Source organism: Amphiura filiformis, chromosome 13 (genome assembly GCF_039555335.1).
Source record: "Amphiura filiformis chromosome 13, Afil_fr2py, whole genome shotgun sequence".
In the NCBI taxonomy this organism is placed as follows: Eukaryota; Metazoa; Echinodermata; class Ophiuroidea; order Amphilepidida; family Amphiuridae; genus Amphiura; species Amphiura filiformis.
In genome coordinates, this window is record NC_092640.1 from 3128559 (window position 1) to 3156118 (window position 27560).

The 27560-nt window shown below is 37.9% G+C and overlaps 1 protein-coding gene across 2 annotated transcripts; it reads right to left on the bottom strand.

Annotated features, from left to right (window-relative positions):
* On the bottom strand, positions 1 to 26719 carry LOC140167894 (acetyl-coenzyme A transporter 1-like). 2 transcript variants are annotated; one of them, XM_072191182.1, is made up of 7 exons: positions 26541 to 26719; positions 18116 to 18925; positions 16050 to 16246; positions 11377 to 11561; positions 5414 to 5534; positions 3905 to 4126; positions 1 to 2978 (listed from the first exon to the last, which is right to left on the bottom strand). In XM_072191182.1, the coding sequence occupies exons 2-7, from the start codon at positions 18876 to 18878 to the stop codon at positions 2808 to 2810; spliced, it is 1659 nt and encodes a 552-aa protein (XP_072047283.1). In that variant the 5' UTR covers positions 18879 to 18925; positions 26541 to 26719; the 3' UTR covers positions 1 to 2807. The 2 variants fall into 2 exon arrangements, with proteins under 2 accessions (XP_072047283.1, XP_072047284.1); XM_072191183.1 differs by lacking the exon at positions 26541 to 26719 and adding an exon at positions 26365 to 26503.
* Positions 26720 to 27560: the final 841 nt, after the last annotated feature.

Sequence of the window (27560 nt, forward strand, 5' to 3'; positions counted from 1 at the left end):
ACTGCTATAGAACAGTATTGTATTAGCAGGGGGCAGACTGAGCACTGCTATAGAACAGTATTGTATTAGCAGGGGGCAGACTGAGCACTGCTATATAGAATAGTATTGTATTAGCAGGGGCAGAGTATCCACAGACGGCTCTGTCTACCTGGCATAAATTCAACCAAAATTACCATGTTCTTTTTGGCCTGTTTAACGCCAAAATTAACTTAAATTATAGGCCAAAATAGTGTAAAATTGCACTTCATGAACAAACTGTCCCTTTTTGAAGCAGATTAGTGTAAGACTGTAATTTACAGTCCGTCTAAATATTTGCTCAGCAATTGTATTTCACCACCACGATAGAGGTTACAAACCAGGAATTTCTTTACCCCCTGAAAACGCACCCCTGATACGCCACTGCTAATAGAACATCCTTGGCACCCTGTGTTTTAAGGTTAGGTGTTAGGATTTAGGGATAGTGTTCATGTCAGAGTGCCAAGTATATGCCTCATGCTGATTTCATACTTTCCTGTCGCTTGCAGATGATTTTGCTTCACTGCGCAGTCGCACCAGCAATGCTAGTGGTGACCAGCGGCAAGCTGATATATCAATCACTCCACTGCTTTGCTCAAGGGGCAGCACCGCTGGGAGTTGAATTCAAGTCAACTCGTAGTGGTGCTGCTCTGACGTATGAGAACAAAATACAATTTTGGAGCGGTGCTTATTAGTGGCAAGATTAGCTTTCAAAGTCATGTCGCTGCCGCTTGCAGACAAGTGGCATGATGAAGCGTCACTCCACTCAGCGGCAAACTGTAGAAAGTATGAAACCAGCATTAGATACAATCTTAGCATGTAAACTTTTCAATCACCAATTGCCATAGTTACAAACAAAGGCCGCAAGTTAACAAGTTCTGAGACACTTTTTTTGTCTTTGTACAACTATATACATCTCTTTGGCATTCAGGTCTACAGTATTACCCCAACAAAGATTTATTTCATTTCATATCAGACTAACACCAAATGCTGCACTGTTTGTTCATCTGAATATGTCTTAATACATGGATGTACTCTTCTTCATATTATCACTTGAGAGCCCTGATAGACCTTTCCAAACACCATTCGGAAATCATCGGAAATGAGATCCTGTGGATTTTGAGCAACCAGTCATGCATAAGCACTTGAGCTAATTTCTCCAAGAAGGCAAACACCGAGTGCCTTTAAATTTAACCTTTCCGGCAAAAAAATACAGCTTATTTAGCCGATGTCAACATGGAGCCATCAGGTAAAATATTTTCTTATCATATTGAACACTGCAGCTACTAGGTGCTTGCTACTTCACAATATAATAGTAATGGAAAGAAAAGACCAAATGTTTGTCATTTTTCTTCTTTACATTTTTTCAAGAATAATGACAAATTGTGACCATCCACCACGAAGTGGTAGTAAAGTCGGCTCTAGATCATTTTCTGTTTATTGCAGATTTTGAGCGAATGCACTTCCAGCTTTAAAATGACACCTCAACCAGCTTCATCGGACATCTGGAAGTGAAGTTATGGTTCATCAAAGGTCAAATTCCTAATATATTTTACATAGAAATCCATATACTGTTTTTGATTGTATCTCAAAATGGAAAATGCCGACTTTACGACCAGTTTGTGGTGGATGGGCACAATTATGCATTAACTCTTCCACAAGTCAATCTCTTACACAAGACATACAACCATTCAGCATTGAGTATGTGACTCGACTGACAACTCCTTGGCAAAAGTAACTATCTCATCCACATTAGCCTGTGGCAAAGTTCATCATGGTTATGATGCCTGTAACAAATTGGAACTTGGTACTGTACAATGAACATGATGTTGAAGAGGTACTATTTTCTATGTGCGCATTTGGGGAAATTATTTCATGCTTGATCAGAATGAATCTTAAACAGTCGGTTTGAAAAGGTCTATTGAAACAAGATGTCCACAAATTAGGGCACAAGTGGGCATTCCCATGCCTGGCGATGCCACCGCTTGCCCCTGCTTTTGTAAGGGCTCATATTGAAACACCCTACCACGCTTTCACACAGAGAGAAGGCAGGATTCCCCTCGCTAAGCGCGCACCTCAGGAAAGCTCTGTCATAAAACGGATTATAAAGATGGATTATATGCATCAGTGATACACCCTGCCTTTTGAAGTGGTCCATGACGAATGGGAAGAAAACAAACTGACTATGGCTCATCGCACAACCCAGGAAAGCGCGCTCCTAATTTATGTGGCTAATTGCAGTGTTATAATCACACAGGATTTTAACAAAAGAAGGCTAGCATAGGGAAGCTGCAGGATGGTGCACACCTTCCTGTGTAAGGGAATTTCAATATGAGCCCTAACATAAATTTTGTATTACTTCATTGGTCTTCGTTGGTGATCTGCAATCATGTAGAATAGCGGAGGTCTCTGCCCTTTCTACCCGGCAATGACCAATAGGCCAGCCATCTTGTACGCTCAATGCACATCACAGATCATGGAAGTATTAAAAATTTACTTTAACAGAGATGCCACTCAGTTCACTCAAAAAACCTGAAACTGGTGAGAAAAACCTGAAAAAGCATGTGAATGCAGGCCAAAAAAACCCAAATGGGCTGAAAATAAATAAAAACGCAGGAATTTGGACTCACAAAAAACCTGAATTCAGGCTAAAACCTGAAAGTGGCATCTCTGATTTAATATGAACTATGTACCCTGCATGAGGTCAAATATACACTAACTAAACCACACCAATCATATTTCAATTTGCCATTAGACCGACCTACACTGTTCAATTACACGCCTTTTACCAGTCACAGATGCGAGGATAGTACTTTCCAATCCCCCTCGGGTAAATCCTGGATGCGCCTCATCTCTTGGTGGCGTAATTTCAGCCAGAGGAACCCAATTATGGTGCATACGATGACCTCTATGTAGTAACCGTCAATGTCTGTGTGACAGGTACCTCCAGCTGCTGTACATTGCTGTAACAATTAGACAATGTAGAAATACAATGATTACATTCTTGCTTGAATTTAGAACAAGCAGTTTTTGTGGGCAACTCACATATATGGGGGGAATTTGCACTCCATATACGCCATGTATATTGGCACCGTCCGCTATGGAATTTAAATTCTGAAATTTAATATCAGATTTTGTTGTACAAGTCCAGAATTTTTGGTTTGGTTTTGGTAGGGGTGTGCTGCTGAGAATTTGAAAGTGGACCCATTAATATACCAATTTTTCAACAAATTTGGACCCATTAATATACCAAAAGTCAAAATTTTTGGCCAAATTCAACCCAAATTGTCTTAGTTTTTACAAATTTTCCCAGAAATGTTGGGAAAATTTCAAAAAAATTGGTTAGATTGAGGCAAAATTGGGATATTTTCCGAAAAAATTGAGAAGAGTTTGAAAAAAGGACCCATTCATATACCAAAATTTGCTTAGAAAAAGGGGTCATTGATATACCAAAAGGCCTAAAATGCTACCCATATTAGCGGAACGTTCCTGTATGGTCATTTGTACTGAGTACCCACCCCCCGGGGGCTGGTCACAACCCTGCATTTTGACCCATTTATTTCATCAGAAGCTGGGGTAATAAGTGTGTACTGTAACTAAGCTTTTCATGTTTCTTTTGTCTATAGGAATAATTTGAGATAATTTTCGGACAAATCAAGCATTTTTTATTTCGAGCTAAAAATTTCTCTAAGATGGTGAACAATGAGTGCCATTATTTTGGACCCTTTCCGGCACAAATACAGCTTGTGTAGCCAATGTCATGGAAGACATGTCCTTCATTTTTCACACAAGGAGTGTGAATTTCAAATGGGTGAAACCCATTCACACTCCCTGTGTGGGAGTATATAAGGTCATGTCTTCCATAGGAGATGTGTGGATTTCAACTTACATCAATTTGTCGTTTACTATCGCAGTCATGTCCTGTATCACTGGCCCCTAGACATGCCTTCCAAGTGAGCGGATCTACAAGCCATAACACCAGCGTACTAGGCCAGTTACCTCCCAAATTAGTGACTGTGTTGAGAAGCGTCATGTAAGTTCCTCCCATCGCAGGATCACTTACACGGGCATGCATTGACATGATGGCTACATACATACTGTATACTGCAACCTGTATTGTTGAGTAAATGGTAAAAAAATTAAAAGCTTATGAATATTTTACTATTATTTGCTTATGATATATGGATCTTCCCATGACCATCTTCACACAACTAGATCTGTACCCAGAGGAGATATCTTACCCTTCCCAGAATCCTTTGCAACATCATATGTCACCTCAGTTCATTAAATGACACTTCTATTACTTTGTACAGGTTCCATTTGTTTTCATGTTGAGAATAGAGTGGCTAAACATGGGTTGATAGTCATGAAATAAAAATTATTTGCAAGATCTGGATGTGCTCTGTTCATTGAGTTACATTTTATCACTTTCGGCCCATATTGCACTAGATCAGTACAGAAAATTGGAATGGAAGCAATACATTGTGGGAAGTGTAATTTATCTGAATCATTACTTGGCTCAATTTTGAGGATATTGAGTCAAGTGTCATGGAAAAACGGACAAATCCACAGAATTTAAGAGAAAAAAACCCAGAAAACCCAGAAATTCGCGGAAAACATGTTTTTCCTTGAGAATAATAAAAATGAAGAAAAAATAATGAGAATGTGAGGTAAAAATAATGAAAATGAAGTCTGTCTTCAAAGATATCAATTTTAAAACAACTAAAATATAATGCAAGTAACTTCTTTTGTAAATTGGGGAGTAGACATGCACTTATATTTAATTTTGATTTGTGAAATGTGATTTTTAATCACCGTACGGAATGTGAACACAGAATTTACCACATCACAGAAAATCACTGAATTTAGTATTTAAAACCATGCACGCAGTATTAAAGGTGGTTTGTCGGCATGCTTGTAGTGCAGCCGCGAAAAAGTATTGGGATTACTACTGAACTTGAAGCGAACCAAAGTATATGAGCATTGTAATGTGTTTTAAAAGACTTCATGTCAGGTCACTGAGATCAGACTTTACACCATCAATAACAGCACTACATTTCTGGCCCGTTTCATAATGAATGGAATGTGAGGTGGGAGTGCATTCCATGTGCCATTCATGACAGACATGGTTAGATTTTGGCATTTGAACAGCAAGGTTGTGAGATTTAACAAAACAGCAAAGACGGCGGTCAGTCTGGAGCTAGCTGATTGGTTAATTAAATGATATAATCATCAAAGTAACCAATCAAATTACAGCTTTTAGATTTCTTTGTAATTTTTAGCTTAATCCCCTTCAGTCCTACTAAGTATTCTTACCATATCTCTGATTGGCTCAATACATGATATAGCCCTATTTGTAACCAATCAAATAAGCTGATAATTAGCTGATCCAACTTACCTGATTAAAAGCAAATAGCATAATAAGTAGTATATAGTAGTAGATTGGGAAGCTATCTCCTTCCATCTTTTGAGACGGTGTCCAGTAGACGTAGTAAGCAAATAATATCCCTGTAAATAACCTGAAAACACAAGGGAAAAAACATTACCACCTGAACACACATCTATGTATGCACACCCCCACCCCACATACACGTATGTGATGCGATCAAGCAAAATCAGTCGGAACTTGGAAATATTAAATTTTCAGTTTCTTATTGGATATTCTACACTTAAAAATGTTCTTGCAATCTTATTGGTAATTACCCGTGTGAAATGAGACAATATCACACACTTTACCGTGTCCGTGTCGACGCGATACTCATACATGCTATTTGAACCAATTGAGGTGCATAGCAACAATGGGACTGATCGATTCTAAGCCCTAGGTAATTCATTGTAAAATGTAGGATTCAATTTGATTAAAATTTGGTATATTTATGATTAATATACATTTAAAATAGACTTGGTGATTTATTAAAGCTTTAATGCTTTAATAAATCACCAAGTCTATTTTAAATGTATCCCAGCTCCCTTCTTGGTTGAGCACTTTACTGTGGATGATTTACCTTACTTGGATTTATTTATGATTAATATATTTATTTAAATTGAAATGTTTAAGAATGAAAATAAAGGTTTTGCTTTTAGCCGCTGTCGTGCATCTTTCGTCTCATATACATGTAACACACGACATCATTATTTTTGGCATAAAACAACTCAGCTTTGCCTTGTTGTTTTATTTAAAATAATGATGTCGCCAGTGTTATATGAGACGATATATGCACTCCAATGGCTAAAAACAATACCTTTATTCTCTAAGTAAAAAGCATTTCTAACAAAGCTGGATTTTGCAAAAACCCCATTGAAATTGAACAACCAGTTTCAAAGATATGAGAGTTTAAAAAGTTTCCAAAACAACAGGAAACAAAAGGAAATATATCCTTTGTTTGGCTATATCTCAAAATTAATATTTCTGAGTTCCGATTGATTTTGCTTGATCACATCATATATACATCACCAAAGAGACTTATTATGTGTACACTGACAGACACGCTCAGTAATTGGTCAAAATTCGCTATCATAGACATGACGTCATATTGGTGACCCCGGGGCGTTACCATAACGACTGGATCACGCTTTCCTGAGAATCGCAATGGCGATATATCAATGTATGGAATTTATTTATCAAATTTTTAAATTACCAGTCATATTTAAGACCTGAAACCTCATGATTTCAGAAGGAAAACATCTTGCAAAAGCTTACTAGGCAGTGAAACCCATAAACTATGTGTACAGCGAAGATAGCGTCTTCATACAACCGCTTGATCCATCACTACGGAAGTAGTTGTGACCTCGGCAGGAAGTGACGTCGGACTACGATAGCGAATACACCAAGCAATGTTGGGCTTTGAGCAGGGACATAGTTTTAGGATATACTCAAAATATAGCAAATGATTTTATTATCTTCATAATCATATCAAAGTAGGTCCCTACATTTGACAAATGACTATGACCAGACTATGTTCCCCCAGCTGATTGGCTGGAGGATTTTACAAGGACTGAATTTCACCCGGATTGCAAGGTGTGACCTCCAAAAGTAGAACGTTTTTACTTTTTTGCTTTGTAGCACAGGATATCAACTGCACCCGGCAAGATCAAAATGCACTGGGGTGGTCTGCAACAGCCAATTGCATATGCACTGTGTATTTTTACCATAAGAAACCAATATGACACACTGATTAGGTTTAAATAATCCATAAATAATCACTAAAACTTCTCCCTCCCAATTTTACCCTCCCCAGGGTTCATAATTATTGTACATCACTTAACAAATTGCAGGACTGGAAACCATTTTTGTCCCCATCTGTGAATTCAAATTCACAATTTGACTTTCCATTAGATTAACACCCACTACCACCATTCCACCCCAGTTTCTCAACCTAACCCCAGAACAGAAGGTCATGTTTAAAGTTGAATTCCACAATATAAATTAAATAGAGCATGTTTAGAGCTGTCAATTTGGGTCATGTTATCAAATAGTGAGTGTAACACAGTCACGTAATGAGAGTCACACAATAAGTTGGCCATTTTAAAAATACCAAACTCAAATGTACTTAATGTTTGCTTCAGTAGTATAGCTGCAGTAAAAGGTAATTACCTACATACTTTTGTGTGCAGCTTTTTGTTTGAGGAGAAATATTGAAAAAGTAAAAGCTCAATTTGGAAGGGGTAATTTTAGTAACAAAAGTCACAACCACATTTTTGACAATAAATGTTACATAGTTACATGTAGATAGAGTTATTCACAAATTACAAGTTTACGTGATTTGATACATGTAAAGAGAAGATGAATAAATCAAGTCTGGGGAATGTGTTCCACATTGAGCAGCGACAGCCTTTTATATTTTGCTACTAGGGGCTCTGCAATAATTATGAGACTTTCCCTCTCAGCCTGCCATAAATTGCTTCATCCCTTCTCGGCCTGCCAAAAAATACTTACCCCTCTTTGTACATATGGACAATTTTTAGGAACCCATTTTGCAAACCTTAAATGTGACCATCCACCACGAAGTGGTAGTAAAGTCGGCTCTAGATCATTTTCTGTTTATTGGAGATTTTGAAAGAATTAACTTTCAGCTTTAAGGGGTACTACACCCCTGGCCAATTTTGTGCCTATTTTTGCATTTTTCTCAAAAATTATAGTAAGATATGTATTATAGGGGCATGGACTACACTACAACTACTTTAATGAAAATTCAGCAACTCAAAGCAAGTAATTATTGATTTATTGATCAAATATTGGTTTTCCCTCATTTTTGACTGTAACTCCACAACTGTTGTCTGTGCTGAAATAAAATTTCCAGTGCAGCAGTTGTGGTCCTTGCCCCTATAATATACATATCTTACATGTCCCCAATGTGATATAATTTTTGAGAAAAATGCAGAAATAGGCACAAAATTGGGCAGGGGTGTAGTACCCCCTTAAAATGACACCTCAACCAGCTTCATCGGACATCTGGAAGTTAAGTTATAGTTCATCAAAGGTCAAATTCCTAGTATATTCAACATAGAAATCCAATTACTGTTTTTGATTGTATCTCAAAATGGAAAATGCCGACTTTACGACATCGACCAGTTTGTGGTGGATGGGCACAAATAGTCTATATCAGTTTTGCATATACATGTACACCAGGCACAAAAAGAAACTCGTCAGTTATAGTCACCCTTGCTGTTCAACAACCTGATAATTTTGCATTATTCTGAAATATACATTTTGTTAGTTGGATATTGCTTTCTTGTTTGACATCCTGTTCGTGAAAATCGAGCAAGAATAGACCAAGATATGTGCCTCCAAACCCCTAAACCAAAAGTTGCAATTTTAATGATTCAATTGTGCCTGTTACACTGTGTGCTTTATTGATCGGCCTGTGGTGCTTGTGTACAATACAACAATATGTTCCCATTGAAAATCGTTGAAATTGCAACTTTTAATTTTGGGGTTTGAGAGTTTGGAGGCGCATATCGTGGTCAATTCTTGTTCAATTTGTACGAACAGGGTGTCAAGTGAGAAAGCTAAGCCCAATTAACAAAATGTATATTTTAGAATAATCCAAAATGATCAGGTTGTTCAACAGCAAGGATGACTATAACTGATGAGTTTCTTTTTGTGCCTAGTGTATATGCAAGTTTCCATATAGTTTTTCAATGCATTTTATGTAATAAATGTATATGAAAATTGTAAGTCTTATTCAAATTGCCAGTTTTTTTACATTCCCATCATTAGCCCCCATTATCACCACCCCACCCCACCACACCACCAGCCCTATTTCCCCACCCCAGAGGAGAGGGTCCTTTTTAATGCTGAATTACAGTATTTTTATAGTGCTAAAGTAAAACTTACCACAATGGAAATGAAATTGAGCGTGTTTAAAGCTTTCAAAGTGGGACCATGTAATCAAAATAGTGAGCGTAACGCGAGTCACGTAACGCGAGTCACACACTAAGTTAACTGAAGTTGGCCATTTTACAAATACCAATCTCAAATATTTTAGCTATGTTCTTCTGTTTCTTATTTTTTCATATGTATGCGCCTTGGGGTTGTGTTTTCAATGTAAGGCGCGTCTTTATAAATCCCACTTATTATATTATTAATATACTTAGTGTTTGTGCCTGTAGTACAGCTGCAGTATAAGGTAATTACTTAGTGGTATCAACTTTTGTCTGCAGCTGTTTGTTTGAGGAGAAATATTGAACAAGTAAAAGCCTGATTTTGAAGGTGTAATTTTTCGTAACACGAGTCACGATCACATTTTTTGCTAATAAATGTTTCGTCTAGTTATTTACAAAATTAAAGTTTATGTGATTTGATACATTGGGTCAGTAAGTACAGGTGGAGAGAAGATGAATAAACCAACTCTTTGTTCAATTGTATTTATATGACATTGAATGTGCTGATTTTATCAAAAATGTAACGCGAGTAACATGGAATTGCCCATGTAATGGTATCATGGGGATGGCATAGCCTACCTAAATCATGGCATAGCCTTCAAGAACAAAGACCTACATGTAGGTTTAAGTCCTGCTGTATACTTGCTGATAAACTATGGCCAAACAATATGTGCATGTAATGGTATCATAGGGATGGCATAGCCTACCTAATTCATGGCATAGCCTTCAAGAACAAAGACATACATGTAGGTTTAAGTCCTGCTGTACTTGCTGATAAACTATGGCCAAACAATATGTGCATGTAATGGTATCATGGGGATGGCATAGCCTACATGTACCTAATTCATGGCATAGCCTTCAAGAACAAAGACATACATGTAGGTTTAAGTCCTGCTGTACTTGCTGATAAACTATGGCCAAACAATATGTGCATGAAATGGTATCATGGGGATGGCATAGCCTACCTAAATCATGGCATAGCCTTCAAGAATAAAGACATACATGTAGGTTTAAGTTCTGCTGTACTTGCTGATAAACTATGGCCAAACAATATGTGCATGAAATGGTATCATGGGGATGGCATAGCCTACCTAAATCATGGCATAGCCTTCAAGAACAAAGACATACATGTAGGTTTAAGTCCTGCTGTACTTGCTGATAAACTATGGCCAAACAATATGTGCATGAAATGGTATCATGGGGATGGCATAGCCTACCTAAATCATGGCATAGCCTTCAAGAACAAAGACATACATGTAGGTTTAAGTTCTGCTGTATACTTGCTGATAAACTATATGGCCAAACAATATGTGCATGTAATGGTATCATGGGGATGGCATAGCCTACCTAAATCATGGCATAGCCTTCAAAAACAAAGACCTACATGTAGGTTTAAGTCCTGCTGTATACTTGCTGATAAGCTATTGTAAAACCACAGAATTAAAGTATGTTCGGTTTATATAAGGCGGAAAAAATAAGACTCATAACACTGTGTATTGATATAGAATGGCATGCACACAGTTGGGCGCAATGGTTACGCTACTTGTGCGTTGCATAATGCGTGACTGGCGCACGCTTAAATGTGAATTCGCGCAAGCGTGAGTTGGGACTTGATTGATGCGCGCAGCAACAAAAGCCAATTAATTTCCGCCTTAAAGCTGAACAAACTTTAGAGAAGGAGATCCGGGACTCTACCACCATCTTGATACAGGCCTGGAGGAAAAATTGGGGGTATTCGGTTTCCCTCAGAATGCTCTCGAGACATTCGTTGTCATGCAAGCGTGACATCCCATACTAAGCGTAATTGGACATGCTTCATAATGAAACGCAAAGATGTTCTCCCTATAGCCCCCAATTTTCTCCCCATAGCTGACGGCGTGCACGTTTGTATGTAGCAGTATAGAAAGTCCCGGTTCTCCTTCTCTAATTCTGTGGGTAAAACCATTTGTAATGCACCACAGGGATGGCATAACCTACCTAAATGGCATAGCCTTCAAAAACACGGACAGAGGTTTAGGTCCTGCTGTATACTTGCTGATGATCCATGGTAAAATAATTTGTAATGGTATCATAGGCACAGCTAACAGGGCCAGTCTCTCTTTAGGAATGCCTGATTCTATCAGTTTGAGGGTGGTAACTGAATCTGTTGCTGCAAACCCAATCTGTATCGAGGAACAAACAGAAAAAAATGGTTTACTATGTAATATTCATCAACTCTTCCTAGATACCTTTGTACCTTTTGTACAGGAGCCAAGTGTCGTTAATCAGTAATGAAACCACAGTCCAGTATTAGCATATGGTCGCATGTCACAAATAGGTCACCCCAAAATGGAGGAGCCGTAACATGCAAATGCTTTCTTCCCACTTCAAGTTTGATTTATTCTAAAAGTATGATACCTATTTTAGAAAGTTTGGTGTCATTTTGTAGATAATTATGTTCTTTGTCAAATACAAAAAATCCCAAGTCAATTGGACAACTACTTTGAGATTTATACTTCAATATGTAATATGTGTCAATGGAGGAGCTGGGGCGGGTGAGCCGGGGCGGGTGAGCCCCATAGGGTTGTACACAAAATTGTGAAAATATGGCAAACTTCAAACCTTTGTATCTTAAAAAGTACAACTAGCATGGACACCAAATTGCACATATATCATCCTGGATTGTTAATCTACCTCATAGTAGATCAACTGTAACAAAAGATGTAACTAATTATTGCCTAATTAATACTAATTAAGACAGTTTTCCCTATATCATAGTATATGTTACTGTACAAAGTGTGCACGTAATGCTCCGGCATTTCTAAATGGCCTACATGTGTATCTCTTGCCCGAGTCACCCTGCTTATTCAAAAGTACACATATTTTTAAGGAAATTTGATGAGGAATTCAATTATGCTATCAGTTTTAGTGCCAGACATGGAGGAAAAAAGTTTTGATTGATAATGTCATACAATTTGTAAAATTATTTTTTCAATTTTTGACCACCCTGTATGTTTAACGCAAGGGATACCAAACTCTTTCTTCCTAATTTGTTGGAAGGGCCCATGCAATGTCTTTCTGAATCCATATTTATTTTGAGCTGCATAGCTTTCAGAAAAAGAAAATATGGGGTTTACCATGACATGAAAGATGTTAATTTTGTTGATGTTCCACCCTGTATATTTCTTACCCACCCTGTATTATGATATTATAATTTGTTGATTTGGCATCCTTGTAATATAAGCTTTCCAGAAATGTATACTTTTAATGGTCTAAAATGTATTCATTAAAAGTTGTGTTGAAGTAAATCAAAACTGGTGATATTTTTATCATAAAACATTATGTTACACAAAAGATGACCAATTCATGACATGCGACCATATGTGAATGCAAGGTTACGCGTACGTGTTACACCAGCAAGTAAAATTCTTCCTGTCCTAGGCAGGATTTGAAGGTTTGGGTGTGTAAATTCAAAAAACTGGGTGTGTAAATTTAAGATTTGTGTACAAAGTATAGGCCATGTGGGCATAAACTGGGTGTGTATTTACAAATTTGGGTGTGTAAAACACTCCCTACAGTCACGGCTGGCTGCCTAAGCCCTTGTGCCTGGCACTTATGAGTAAACACTCTCTTGTGTTGGAGGTAGCACCTAAACATTACCTCTTTATTTTTAAGTTTTATTGCTGATCAACAGAGAAATCGCTGATCTTCTTGTAAGGTTGAGTGGCAATGGCAAACAGACATTCCAAATGAATGAATCATGTGAATTAAATGACTTTTAGCTTATTTTCATTGTTGAAAGGGACTCAATTATGTTTTACCGTTATTCATCAGAAATTACAGATTTTGGTATCAGGTGAAAACACATATTTTTCTCATTTACATGTTAAAATTTGGCATTCCAAATCCGTATATTTCCAAAGAAATCATCAAAAAACTGCTTAACTGTGGTATCCCACATTTGAGACTAATTCAACAGTTTCTGATGATATCTTTGGAAATACACTAACTTGGAACTCTAATTTCAGTGAGAAAAATAGGATCTCTCATTTGATATCAATTTATTACATGAATATCATTAATAAAAACTATATTATCATGCTTATCACGCTGTATAAATGTCAGTAATTCCAATTAGTGGGTTTTTAGCGGGTTCGCCGTCGGACAAGTAATTCCATTAGAAATTAGTCCCATTTACAAGAAACATTTTTGTGTTCTTTTTGCATGAATTCTTGAAAGGGATGACATTTTATGTTAAATCATCAATTTTAAAGAATTCCATTTTCTAAATATATCAGGTCACCTTCCTTTAATAAAATGATGCATGGTTAATTCAGAAGGCATTATTTTATCTCTTCTAAATTTCATCTCCCCCATTTTAAACCACGTCATGCATCTAATAGAATTTCTTTTTTTTCTATAAATAACCAGTTGATATAGATCACTGATGCAATTAAAGTTTTACATTGCAATTAGTGTCATATGCTGAACATCAAATTCTCATCATAAGCAATTTTAATGTCATTTCACCTGCAGATTTACCCATCCTAGTACATCAATAATTGTGAGCTCATTCATGTATACATCTGTGATGAAAAGACTTTATTTTACATTCGAATATGTGACGTGGTATATCAAAAGCAGACACTTTTTGGCAGGATCGTAAATGGAGAAATAGCCACAATTCTAACCGGAATATAATTGGCATCTTGTATTTTTCAGACATTTTTCAAGGTACATAATGTAATTCATACTCTAAACATTGTCAATAATATTTTTAAAGGCCGATATCTCAATTTCCAATTTTATAATACCATAACTTACAAACTCAATATCTTTGGTTAGGAATGTCCTATTACATTGGGGAAAACGGTGTTGTGGAGAAAAATATCTCTGCATTTCAGATACGTAAAAACCTTAAAATTGATAACCAGCCCAAAAGTGTCTGTTTTTGACATGACACATCACAAATGTGAGCTCATTCATGTATACATGCTGTGATAAAGACTTTATTTTACATTTGAATATCAGATTGCCTGTTTAACAATAATAAACGTTTATGCTAGATTGCTATTAATCATCATTATTTGATCTCCTATTCCAGTGTATGTTGAGTTATGTTGTCCGAGTGTTGCTATCCTACATTAGGGTAGATTTCAGTCGTATTTATCATGGAGAGCCGATATCCTAGTGGTTAGAGCATCTGCTTTGCACACGAAAGGTTTTGCGTTCGATTCCCGTGTCAGTGCACTTTCTGTTATTTAGCAACAGGTAAATACTATTTCCAGCCTTATTCTTTTGGGACAGACTTCTAAAAATAGAAAATGTGACAGGCTGACTTATTATTTACCTTTCTTATTTAACCTGGGTTAAAGGTCAATTTAACCTGGGTTAAAGGATAAATTAATCTGGTTAATCCTATTTCTCCCTCAATAAATAATATGCAGCTTTTAATAGATAAATATAGGAGGCTGGTCCGACCAACAACCTCATCACCACCATAATGCACTTTTAAACTCCACCATAATGGAAATTTTGTAATCATTGTGAAGCCAAAATATGTCCAATGGGTTATGGTTAAAAACCCTATAAACAACCAAGACTTACAGAAGACTTCATCTGTTTCCTGGAACAATTTTTTAGTCTAACCCTCTTATTATTAGATTAGGTGGAAACAGCATTTGATAAATTCAGGCCTCCCTTTATCGTTTAATTTTCTCGCTTGAAACCAGTCGAATAGGCAGCTGCAAATTTTTAACCTTGCAAAAATATTTATTACACATAGCACTTCATGTGACTATATTGTTGGAAATGAGAATTAAACACCCACGTAACTGTTCAGAACTGATAAAATTGCGAAAAAGAAAATATCCCACTATATCGTTGAGCAGGAAAAACCTACTATGTGTCATTGGCCCCTGAACATGTTTAACAGGGCTGTCAACTTTTTGGAATTGCTTGGCGTGAGACAGAAGCGTACCGGGATTTGCCGACTCCAATGTTAATTTTGACCGATGATTATTTGAGCCAGGTCGCTTGAGACTGTGAAAAGCAGGGGAGAGGGGTAGGAACAACAAATTATTCATGACGATGCGTGAGATTTTACTCATTTTTCAGCTTTTTGCGTGAGATTTATTACCTGGGCGTGAGATTTTACTACATTGGCGTGAGACCGTGAGAAAGTGACCCAATGCGTGAGACTCACGGCCAATGCGGGAGAGTTGACAGCCCTGAGTGTAATGCAAAACCTCCTATGTAACCTGTTGGCAGTTATATTTTATAAAACATGTTCAGGGGCCAAAAGCAAATAGGTTTTTCCTGCCCAATGACGATATACATCATCTGCTCGTTTTCTGCAGATAAGGGGCAGTCTTCAGTGAACGGCTCTTTTCAGAGCCACCAAAACCTTTAAAATTAGCAGATAGACGAGATCGGCTTGTTCTCTGTTGACAAGGGGCAGTCATCAGTGAATGGCTCTTTTCAAAGCCATCAGTAGGCAAGGGGCGGCATTCATGTCTCATTCTTAGGTACTTTGTGCTGAAGAAGTCAGAGCTACTCCTGACGAAAGCTTGACAGTTCTAAACTTGTCCAACAGTGAACCTGCTAAAAAACCCATGAATTCCTGTCGTAAAAGCCTATCCCACAAGATGATATACATGTAATATACTTGCCTTGACTGTAAGGAGTATGGCCATAAATGATTTGACACTTTTCAAGGTGACTATCCTATATAGCTGCTTGTACGCCAACACGATTCCCTCCGATTCCTCATCATCATCCTCTCCTGGTACATGAGGTTTCTCACGCTTGAAGATGAACACCAAGGTTGTTGTTATAAGGAAGACAATACCCCAGAAAAATAAGAAACCTAGTGGTCAACAAATTGGGAAAGATCATATTAGTAGCCCGAATGGTGAAGTGGAAGAGAGACATGGTGATAAAATTATGACAAAGGTCAAGTATTATACAAAGAGTTTAGACTAGCTATTTGAATTCGGTGGAGTAGTGCATGTTACAATATGACCGTTGCTAGGTCAACTGGCTCACGCTTTCCTTGTTATGAACCACTGATCGAAATGATCACAACACAAACCCTATACCATATCATAATTTGGAATAGGTATATGAGCCTGGGCTTGAACCAGTAACCAAAGGATACTAACGTGCATTTCATACAGCGAATATCCCCATGCATTTGAAAATCCAGAATATGGATGATTATTTTAAAGGGGCACTGTGAGATTTCACATAAATTGCACCCTCAGTTTTGGTCAAAGTCCAGTTTTTAACATGTATGCAATGTTTGTCCGTAATACTAATCAGCATCTGAGGCATGAAAACCGCCTATAGATGTGCTTGTAGCCCCTGAACATGTTTTAAACAAAACTGCCAACATGAGGTTTTGCTCGAAACATGTTCAGGGGCCAATGACAAACAGGAGGTTTTTTCTGCCCAACGACGAAATATAAAAGCTTAATTCAGTATTTTTTGTGTAAAAATTAAATCCGGAACTTTTTCCACAACGCATGCACAGTTCAATAGCAGAAAACATGAGAATTATGTCCCTTATTTTCAAAATTGTTCTCTCTAAATGACTGCTCAATAGGCTCTTTGAGTACTGTATTCAATCTATCATGTAAGGCAATGTTTTCTCACTTGCCTTTTTGGACAAATCTCTCTTTATAAGATGTGTGACATCACGAGATTCACATTTTGGGTGCTAAATTCATAATCACCTTATGGAATCAGCATATTTTTCAACTCACCCTCCTCTGTGGAAGATTCCACTTGAATCTTTCTGAGAGGGTGTATGCCTATAATTTGGTTCATCTCAAGTTCGGTAGTGACGTAGGTGCGTATTTCGCTCGCCGCAGTATCGAATCGCGCGCATAAAGGTAAACGCCCTGAGTGTACACGCATGCGTACAGGTGCGATTTGTCAGAACGCTTGCATTGACGCCACTACCAAACTTGAGGTGAACCAAATTATAATGTGTTCATACAGTTCATTCCATTTCAAATTCATACTCTCCCTGGAAGATACTTCCAAAATCTTCCACAGGGGGATAATGGACTTAAAATTTCATCTTCCATTTTCAAATGAAATTGTGGCATGCAACTGCAAAGTGTCGACGGTTAAAAGATTTCTGTGACAGGATCTGCCAATATAAAAGTGCCTGCTGCCTTTGTTTGCACATTTACAAAGCTCCTTGCGTAATGTGAGGAAAATAATGGGTTATAAATCGAATTATAAAGACTAGTTTGCGTATGACGTCCTGTCAACCAGACCAAAAATGCCGTACTGCGCAGGTCAGCAACCAATCACGCTGTGCCTTTGCCCTGACAGAGTCAAACTTGTCTTTTTAATTCTGTCTTCAATTATAATCCTGTTGAAATCTATACACCCCTATGGAAGACACAAGTCATGTGGCCTTAGTAGGACTGCAAATTTCAAATGGGGTTACTTGAATGACTCCATTTGAAATCTACACCCCATGTGGGGGAGATTAAATAAGGTTGTGTCTTCCATAGGGGGTGTATGGATTTCAACTGGAGTAGCCAGTGGCGCCCACAGAAATTTCAATTTGGGAGGGCGGTGAAAACTGATTTTTTTTTTGCGGGGGGGAATCAATCAATTTTGCACAAAAGGGGTAAGAGATCTGAATGGGGACATTTGTCCCCCCCCCCCATGACACTGCCATTGTATGTTTCTCTCACTCGAAAATTCCAGTTCTTACTTTTTAACGTGACTATCCCTCTTGGTTGAGGATCTGTCCTTAAATACTGATTACAGAAATCGGCTGACTCCAGTGCCAGCAACAGTACATTTCCAAGAAAAAACCCTGCAGTCTGTCCGACGCTATTACATGTTGATGCATATCCTACATTCTCACGCGACAGCATGGTAAGAGCCCACCCGTCAACCGCGATATCTTGAGTCGCGGCGAGGAAATTGAGCATAAAGAAGATTGCTGTTAGAGTCAACACACTTGGCTCTATATTGGGGTCCTCGTCCCCTATAAGATAAGACACACGTGTAGAAAGGTACAGCATAAAAAATCCAATAAGATACTGCATGGGTACCAGCCATGATTTCCTCCGCCCTATACGTGATGAATATACGGCATCCACTATAGGCGCCCATATAAGCTTCAAACTAAATGGCCAGTACACTAAACTGAACATAGCCTGTTCTTTATAACTGATCTGTCGGCTCTGTAGAATGAGAGGTATACTCCCAGCGAGTCCGAGCGGAATTCCTTGTAGGACATAAAGAAACAACAACAGCGCAATGCTGTAGCGGTCTCCATGCAGTTGAGAGCATTCTTCGGCAATTGCTCTGTCTTCTCGACGACCTTCTTCTAACTTCTGCTTCAAATGATTGTTCTGGTGATGTGGCGAAGACATCTCGAAGAAGCTGTTTGGCAGCTGGTTGTTGGACACGGCTGCTGGTGATGAGTCTTCTTCGTCACCGTCTTTATTTCTTCTCCTGGTGTTCATTGCTAAATGATTGACAAATTCCGTCTCTTAAAGATGAATACAAGATGCTGAAAGAAACAAGAAACAAGAGAGCAATTATTGCGAGATTTCAGACAAACTATTCTAAATCTAACTTTATAACAAATACTCAATAAAATTGCAAAAGCAACATCTAATCGAGAAAATAATAGCCTACGATGAAAACACAAATTAACAATTTATGTGTGTACATTTGATTAGGTTCCAATGGCGTAGCTAGCACTTTTTCAGAGGGGGCAAGCAAACTTTTAAGGGGAAAACGAAAATGGTCAAAAATGTATGTGTTAAACGTGAGTAAATTTTTGGACTTGTAAACACAATTTACCAATAGTATGATACCTAACAGTCCTGATGAACTTATTCAAGTGGTCAAAATGGGTTTGAAAGTACAAAAAGCATCCCACAGGGGGCATAAATGGGGGGGGCAATACTTCTCACAGGGGGAAGCTGCCCCCCCCTGCCACTAGCCCTAGTCACTGTTGGGTTCATGAAGAAAGAAATCCCACAAGTCATGTTGTACAATCTGTATTCTATAATAACTACAACTTACATTACAAGCCAGCATTCAGCTATACAGTCAGGAGCAGAGTGATGGTGACTAAGCAGTTTTACACAGTAAGAACATGTACATGTACCGGTATATGTATGGGGAATTGTCCAGAGCTAGCATAAAGTTCATACCTAGGTCAACAGAATTAGGCCAAGTTCATTTCATGGCATGGCTTTAACACACTAGCTTGTTTGTTTGGGTAGCATAAATAATATTACATAGCTTGTTTGTTTGGGTAGCATAAATAATATTACAATCTACAGTTTCTGTGTAGAACATTAAGGATTATCTTCTGTAAGGGTTTATAGATTTGTAGCTAGAGAATGTTTAGTGCCAGGTGGTATTTGAGGGAATTTTTCTTGAAATCAACAACTTTATTGAAAATTGCCTATTGGCAACACGCGTGGAGCAAGCTCGTGGGTGCGGGTTGCCGGCGAACAGTACAAACGAAAATACAAATACAAACAGGACAAGACAAGACATTACAATAAAATAATATAAAGCAAATTGCTCTTTGATGTTTGAAGGTTCGTTTTTGACCTCTCGAAGGCAAAGCAAAAGAGAGGCGCTGAAACGGTGGCGTAGCTGCAGGGAGTGAGGGGCAAAAACAGCCTATTTGGGCCCCTGCCCCAGCGCCCCCCTAATGCACTGCAGGGGAGAAAGAGAACTACAGTGGAAACTCATTATTTTTAATGAAGTTGTCAGGGACAGAGAAATTAGTTCTTTATGCCCAAATTTCGTTATATCAGGGTTGTAAAAATAATAACAAAAGAATTTTGTATCTTGGTTCTGGAAAATTACTTCTTTATAACAGGGTTTTTCTTGTATCAGATTTCATTATAATGAGGTTTTACTGTATAAACTATAGGAGGCAGAGAGAGGGGGAAGGGAAGAAGGAGAGAGAAAGAGGAAATCCATACGTTATGTAGTTCCATGATGATCCCAGGATCGTTTTTGACTTCTCGAAGACAAAGAAATAGAGAGCTGTTGAAATGCTAATTGCACAAAAAGCACATAGGCCTACAGTAACTTGACTAGTATTAGTAAAAATAAAACTAGAGCGATAACCGCACCATAGCTGAACCATGTGGCTTCAGCAGTATATTGTGGTAGGCCTATACCACTGTCACCCGGAGTCTGTAAGACAGGGTTCGAGGTTTGAGTACGGTTTCACTGCCAAATGTGTGAAAAAATATTTAGGTGTGAAGAATACTTCTAAAATGAGCATATATAGTATTTCTAAGGTAAAAATGTCTGAATTTTCAATTTTTCTAACTTAGAATACTGTATCTTAAGTTGTTTTTTTTTTTTACATGGATTTATGGCCATTTTTTACTTTAAATGACCAGTTTTAGCCTTTTAGGTGAAAAAAAAATTCACCATTAATTTTTAATCCCTAATATTTTCTACTATATAGATAAATGTTGTCTTTCTCTGTTATTTTGTATTACCTGATAGTTTATTTGTTCAAATAAAACTGTTTTTAATTGATTTCATCACTTACTTTGTATACCATACCCGGATAAAGTTGAACTTGAAAGTGAAAAAACGAAGCCCAAAAAGGTCATTTTCGAGAGATTTGTATCTTAGTTTCGCCATAAAATTTGATCTAAAGAGGCTAGAGACCTCATTAACCCCTCATTTTAATGATATTTCAATTTGCCACACACTGATAATAATTTTAACTTCCTTAAAAAAAGAGAAATTGAAGAAAATTGCAAAATGTTACCCATACCCTAAGCGTGAAAAAAATATGGCAAATTGTAAAAAAAATTATTTCGGAAAAACTTATGGTGGTACAGCTCTGAAAAGTTGATCGCTTGTGCACTCTACCAATCCCCACAATCGATTAGATTTGTGGAATGATGCCATGTATACTTTTTTCAAAATAATTTTTTTTACGACTCAGATTTTGCCCCATTTTGAGGTTCACGCCATTTTTCTGATGTATCAACCCCAAACCCAAAGGTCACACCCATAAAAGTTATTCCAGGAAGAGTAGTCAATGCCTTTCATGTTGTGCCCTCAAATATGTAATTATAAAGGGATGATCTGATGATAATACGACCACCGATGATGAAGAATCTTTCACACCGGGAGATGTAGTATGGGCAAAGCATGGTTGCTACTGGTATCCAGCTAAAGTCATTTCCCCAACTGATGTACCTGAACATCTATCTGAAGTTCTATCCTGAGAAAACTGAATCAGAATCAAGTAATAGTCAAGTGGTATGGTGAAGAGAACTTTAGTTCTGTACCAGCTCATCACATCAACCATTTATCAAAAAAAAGTTGATGCAGCCCATGCTGCTAGATCACACAATATTCAGTTGCGCTATCAACAAGCCATTTCTGATGTCAGGGGTGAATAAAGTGCTATGCTTCAGTATAAACATTTTAAGATTGTGTAAAGGTAATCAGTTATACATTAACACTTTAAGAACATCATTTCTTTATGAGTTTAGACATCAATATAGATTTATTGTCTTGACACCAAACCGACCGCTATATGTTTACTAAATATATAGGAATACAGGGCCTCAGTACCAACATCATTTCATTTTCATACATGAGAACAGTGTTTAAGCAGTCTTTATAGTTTGTTTAACATATTTATAGATTCAAAACAACTTAACTGAAGTAATAATGCTCTGTAACTTTTTTAAATACAGTTGTGTTCCAAGTAGACTCCCAGGATTCTTCAGTAAAAAACAACATGCGCTTAGAATTTGTTACATATCTTTAAAATGGTGATACCCTGTGTATTAAAAACTTCAGAAATGGACTCAGCACAAAATTCTAGTCCAGAAAACATGTATAATGTTATGATAACATGAACTTCATTTTTCCCCCATTTTGGCAGTAAAACCGTACTCAAACCTTGAACCCTGTCGTAATGGACATAATCTCGAAATGCTACGAAGGTATGACCGCCCGAGTGGTGTTAATGAAAGAGGAAAAGTAAAGAATATAAAATAAACTAGAGAAACTGTGCCCTTTGCAAGGGCACGAGGTAAGTTAGGCGGATTACTGTGACGATCTGATCAAGCAGCAATACTGTGCTGCAGTGCTGGATAGTATTAATTTTAATAAGACTGTTTCATTAATTGCCGTTTTAATATACCTTGATCGTGGAAAGCTGGCATTTTGAAAACTTGACTTTTGACCTCTGTATGACCCCCTTAATGACCTTAAATGAATTTTAAAATATTTTCAACATGTTAAGAATGTCATAAAGATCAAATGTTGCGTTTAAATTTCAGCTCAATCGGAGCATTTTGGAAAACTTGACCTTTGACCCCTTAATGACCTTAAATGAATTTTAAAATGTATAGACTCCTTTTCTGTGTCTTGCTAGGTTGCACTCAACTTTAGGCCTAATTTTAAACAGAGAGGCATTTAGTGCTGTTCTTATAGTGCTGCTTTAAATATGTTATAAATGCTTGGTCATTTTATATCACATTACAGCACGTAAATCCACACAAAAACATTGTATTGACTTACTGTATTGATTACGACTATGTGTAGACAGCGATTGCTGTTTGTGAAATCAAGTGATGAAAAGAAATATAAATAGCTGTACACATTCTATATCTTGAGTTTCGTCTGTTTTACTATAATTAGGCCGTTCATTTACATACGTTGTAACCCCAGCACGGTTCCGGCCCGTCCGTAAAAATGGTCTACAGCCCTCATAAATATTCTCATAATCCCTGTTACACTATGCCGGACGGCGCTGGATGGTCCGTCCGGCACCCACAATTTTTTTTTTTTTTTACATAACCGGAAGTGGATGATGATTTTACATTATAACCGGAAGTGGATGATGATGTTTCATCATAAAAAGAGCAAGAAAATGTTTTTTTAGGGGGTGGTACCCTCAAAGCCCATTCCCCGATCCCTAGCATTCACTAAAAAGATAGTGCGAGGCGCGAGAGCTTCCCAGCTATGCCACTGACTGGTATAGAAAAGGCAGGCATGAGAAGACATTTCAATAAAAAAATGGAAAATTCTGAAAAAAGGAAAAGGCAGGGGTAGACATAAGAAGCAAGGTTTTCATCCACTGGCCTAGATTTGTTTACTTCAGCCTATAAAATTGGTGAAAATGTTTCATAAATTACAAAATAAAAAGTAGCAGAATATTATTTATCTACTTCATCGTGTTTCTAATTTGTAGCATGTCAAAAATTCACAATTACCGTATTCATTCCAATAAGCGCCCAGGGCACTTAACAAAGTCATTATGGGTGGGCGCTTATTTTTTACATGGTTTACCCAATTTTATTTAGAGACAAATTATGTTATAAAAGGGTCCTGAGATGTTCCAGTACCGGTTAGCTTTTCTGATGCAGAAAATATATTTGCATGTTTACACAGGACTTCTAATCCCCCAGCTATTTCACTGTATCGACGTCTATCCGTCACTTCAACATTAATGGTACCCTTTAGCAAATTGAAAATACCCTGGGTGGGCACTTATTGGGGCATGGGCGCTTATTATAACAAATATGGTATGCCAAAATCCCAACTGGCCCATCCAGATTGAAAATCTTCTGGCCCAACGTGAGAAGGAAGATTTTTAAAAAGGAAGGAAGGTTTTTATTTCAAACTCTAATCGTGACCCGCAGGTCAAATTGCTAGACTATGCCATAATCGAATTTTATTAAAAATATGTTATTATCAGTCATGATGAACCCATTTCGTTGAACTCAAAATTATACTGATGTTTATTAAAATCAGTGCTGTACGGTGCAAAACCTGATTGAGGAGCCAATGGCTCCTAACTTTATAAATTTAGGCGCCCAAATTTTGCTCCCAGGTAAAAAATCTGAGGTGCCAATTGAACAGCCATGTGCGTTGAATGTTCATAGCTGCTGTACTCAATCTACATATTCCCACTGAACGCTACATACTCCATACAGCATGTACAGTGTAGGCCTATATGTTTTCCAGGAAGTCCCCATTGAGACATGATAAATGCATATATTCATAGCATACATTCATACTCTTGAATGCTACATTACATACATGTTTTGCATTTGCTGGCGATTAAAAGCTTCAATAGTTGGTCGCCATTGGCGCCAGGGATTGAATATTTAGTCGCCATCAGAAAAAATCTAGTCGCCAATGCGCCTAAAATGGTCGCACCGTACAGCACTGATTAAAATTAAAGTATTCAATAGTAAAATGGTCATAAAGAGTTAAAAATATCAGACGATTAGTGACAATAAAAGTAATTGAATGCAACATTATCTTGCATAATTATAACGGCTCACTTTAATACTGAACAATTCTGATTTTGGAATCTACCAGTTTATTGATAGCGAACCCGAAAATTCGACTATTAACTTTGAATTGTAAGCAGAACTTTACCCCTGGACTTTGCTCTCTAAAAACACACTGTCAAGCATACTTGTTTATCAGTCCATTAACCACAATGCGCGCTAGATGTTTGATGAGAGATTAACTTTCAGCGTCAACACAAAAGCGCCGCCAAATACCACAGACAGTTGTTTACGGTGTAGTTAATGTTAATGGCGTGGGCCCAGATGATTTAAATCATAGCGAGGTATGGGCGACCAATCACAAGGCAGATCCATTTACATTTTACATTTACTATTTGAAATTTGCCCAGACTGTTTCTTCAGAAATTGCTCCTGGTGCTTGTAAAATCCTGGGCAGTGACTCAACCAGGAGCAATGTTCCAAAACAAATTGCTTCTGGTTTCAGTCCGCTTACCAGGGTTGATAGAGTAGTTCCATATGTACCCGCACGATTGTACACGGTCTATAGGTTTTGCATGTTTGTGGGAGTGGGTCATATTTACAGCCAGGGGTCGATTTAGTAAAAGTTAATACATGCACCACCAAGGTCTTAGCCAGCCATGCGTCCACCCGTCTTTAAGACAGGCTAATCTAATTTCAGACGGGTGGATTTAATGGATTTTACAGATGTGATAGCCAGTGTCCGAAATAAGGAAAATATGGAGGTTATCTTGAGGATAACTAAAGCATAAATTCTGCTTGTCCTCAATACATTTTGGTTGTCCCCAAAATGTGTCATACTTTGGGAGGTAAAATATAGTGGTTGTCCAGGGGATAAGTACATAGCTCAATATGGTTGTCCCCAGTGATTTTTGGACAAGAGGATAAGTGTTTATTTCGAACACTGGTGATAGCTCTAAAACAGATGATTTTAAGGTTAAATATGAACTTGAGACTAATTCAGAGTGACATGTAAAGGCCAAATCAGGACATATTTGACCCCAGTGACCCTTCCATGGCATGGGTATTGGGTATAGACAAGTTGTTTTATATTTGAGGGTCAAATTTTGGTATCTGCTTGGACGGGTGGTTTCTGATTTCTGGCTAAGACTCTGTGCACCACTGCAGTTTTTTCCTGAATATGGGCTGAAAATGCAGAACCACTGCATCTGGGCATGTTAGTTGTACGGTACTAAAACCCCTCTAATTAATCGAACCCTGGTCCTGCTCATTCATAACATTTTTGTAACCGGAACTTGAACAGGAAATTAATCTTGAACTAATATCTGAAATGAATTAGCCCTGCATTCCTGCTGGGTCGGGGATGAACTTTCATTTTTCTTTTTACGTCATTGTTAAAAAACATGACATACTGTCCCAGCATCTATTAGTATTTGGAGATGACATGGATGATTGATGAGAGTATTTTATCTGTTTATGATTTTCTAAACTCACATGAACTGGGAATTTAATCATGTTAATTTGAGTACTACATAAACATAACCGGAACCTTAGTTCATGTACATGATGTAGTTATTCCCTGGACTGGTTATAATAAGTCTTTTATTATTGAGTACAATAAATGGTATTGATTGTAAACGAAGACATTGTTGATTTACAAAATACAATGTCTATTTGATTTCACAATACACACTATATCCTGGAATGTCTGTGGTCTGTGCGTCAGAGCGTCGATCACTCGATGTCACACGGGAAAATGCCCGGCGTTTACTTTCACTGCGTTGCTGGGTGAAAAAAGGTGTGTTCCATTTATAATGGACGATGAATTTCACAAATATGTTAGGATCCTGTAAGTCTACGTGTACTTACCAATTACCCGATGAACCTTTATCATCCATATGGTCGACTGGTCCTGTAAATAATCTCATCTTTTCTATGGGCGATAATCTTTTCAAACACGATGTTTATGTAATTTATTGACAATACGGACTCCGCATTTCGTCGTCGAGTTCGTGAGCCGGAAATGCAAATGACGACCAGGACGCCACCAGTTGTTCGGGACACGGGCTTTCTGTAAGGTACCGGCGCATGGATTTATCTCTTACACAGATACAAAGTGATTGCTATTTAAAACTGGAGGGAGCAGGGGTTAGGCCCAGTCACAGTTAGCATAACTATGAATAAAATCATGAATTTAAAAAAATATATAAAAAAATGTCATTCATTCATTCATTCAGCAATTCATTCATTCATTGAGCCCTGGGGAGCTGTCAACAAAAAAGGACTGCTTCAAGAACTCCTTTATACTAGAACACTAAAGGAGTGGAATAGTTTGCCTGAGTCAATCGTCAGCATTGAAGAACCCAAGCAGTTCAAAGCACAAGTAACAAATCTGCAATAGCTCAACCATTAAGCGCACACCATTTTTGGCGGGCCGAGAGGGGGGCGAGCGATTTTTGGCAGGCCGAGCCGGGGGGGGGGGGCAAGCGATTTTTGGCGAGCCGTCTCGAAATTTTACCCCTTTTCTGGGGGCTCATAATTATTGCACAGCCCCTCATTCATTCATTCAGCAATTCATTCAACAATTCATTCATTTATTCATTCATTGGGGTTTCAGAATACTGCAGCTAGGATACGGTACCGGGTACCCCGGAGGCACATAATTTTGGTGGGTAACCCTTTAAAGGTTCTCAAAGAACCGAAAATGGTTCTGACACATTTTCGGGGCCATTTTTGATGGAACCTCTAAGGGTTCTCCTGAGAGGACAACTCAGTTCAGAACCTTTTTAGAACCTTTACTTCTTACATACAGTATAGCTAGGCTCGCTCACTCGCTCCCCCACGTTCACTACGGTACTGGGGGGCTTGCGGGGGCTCAGCCCCTCAATA

Excerpts from the sequence above, each read along its gene's own strand:
- LOC140167894 (XM_072191182.1), bottom strand. The coding sequence starts at position 18,878 with ATGAACACCAGGAGAAGAAATAAAGACGGTGACGAAGAAGACTCATCA. Across the intron at positions 16,247-18,115 it reads AGGGATAGTCACGTTAAAAA|GTTTCTTATTTTTCTGGGGT; the intron begins GTAAGAACTGGA and ends GTTGACCACTAG. Across the intron at positions 2,979-3,904 it reads ATAGTAAACGACAAATTGAT|CAATGTACAGCAGCTGGAGG; the intron begins GTAAGTTGAAAT and ends TAATTGTTACAG.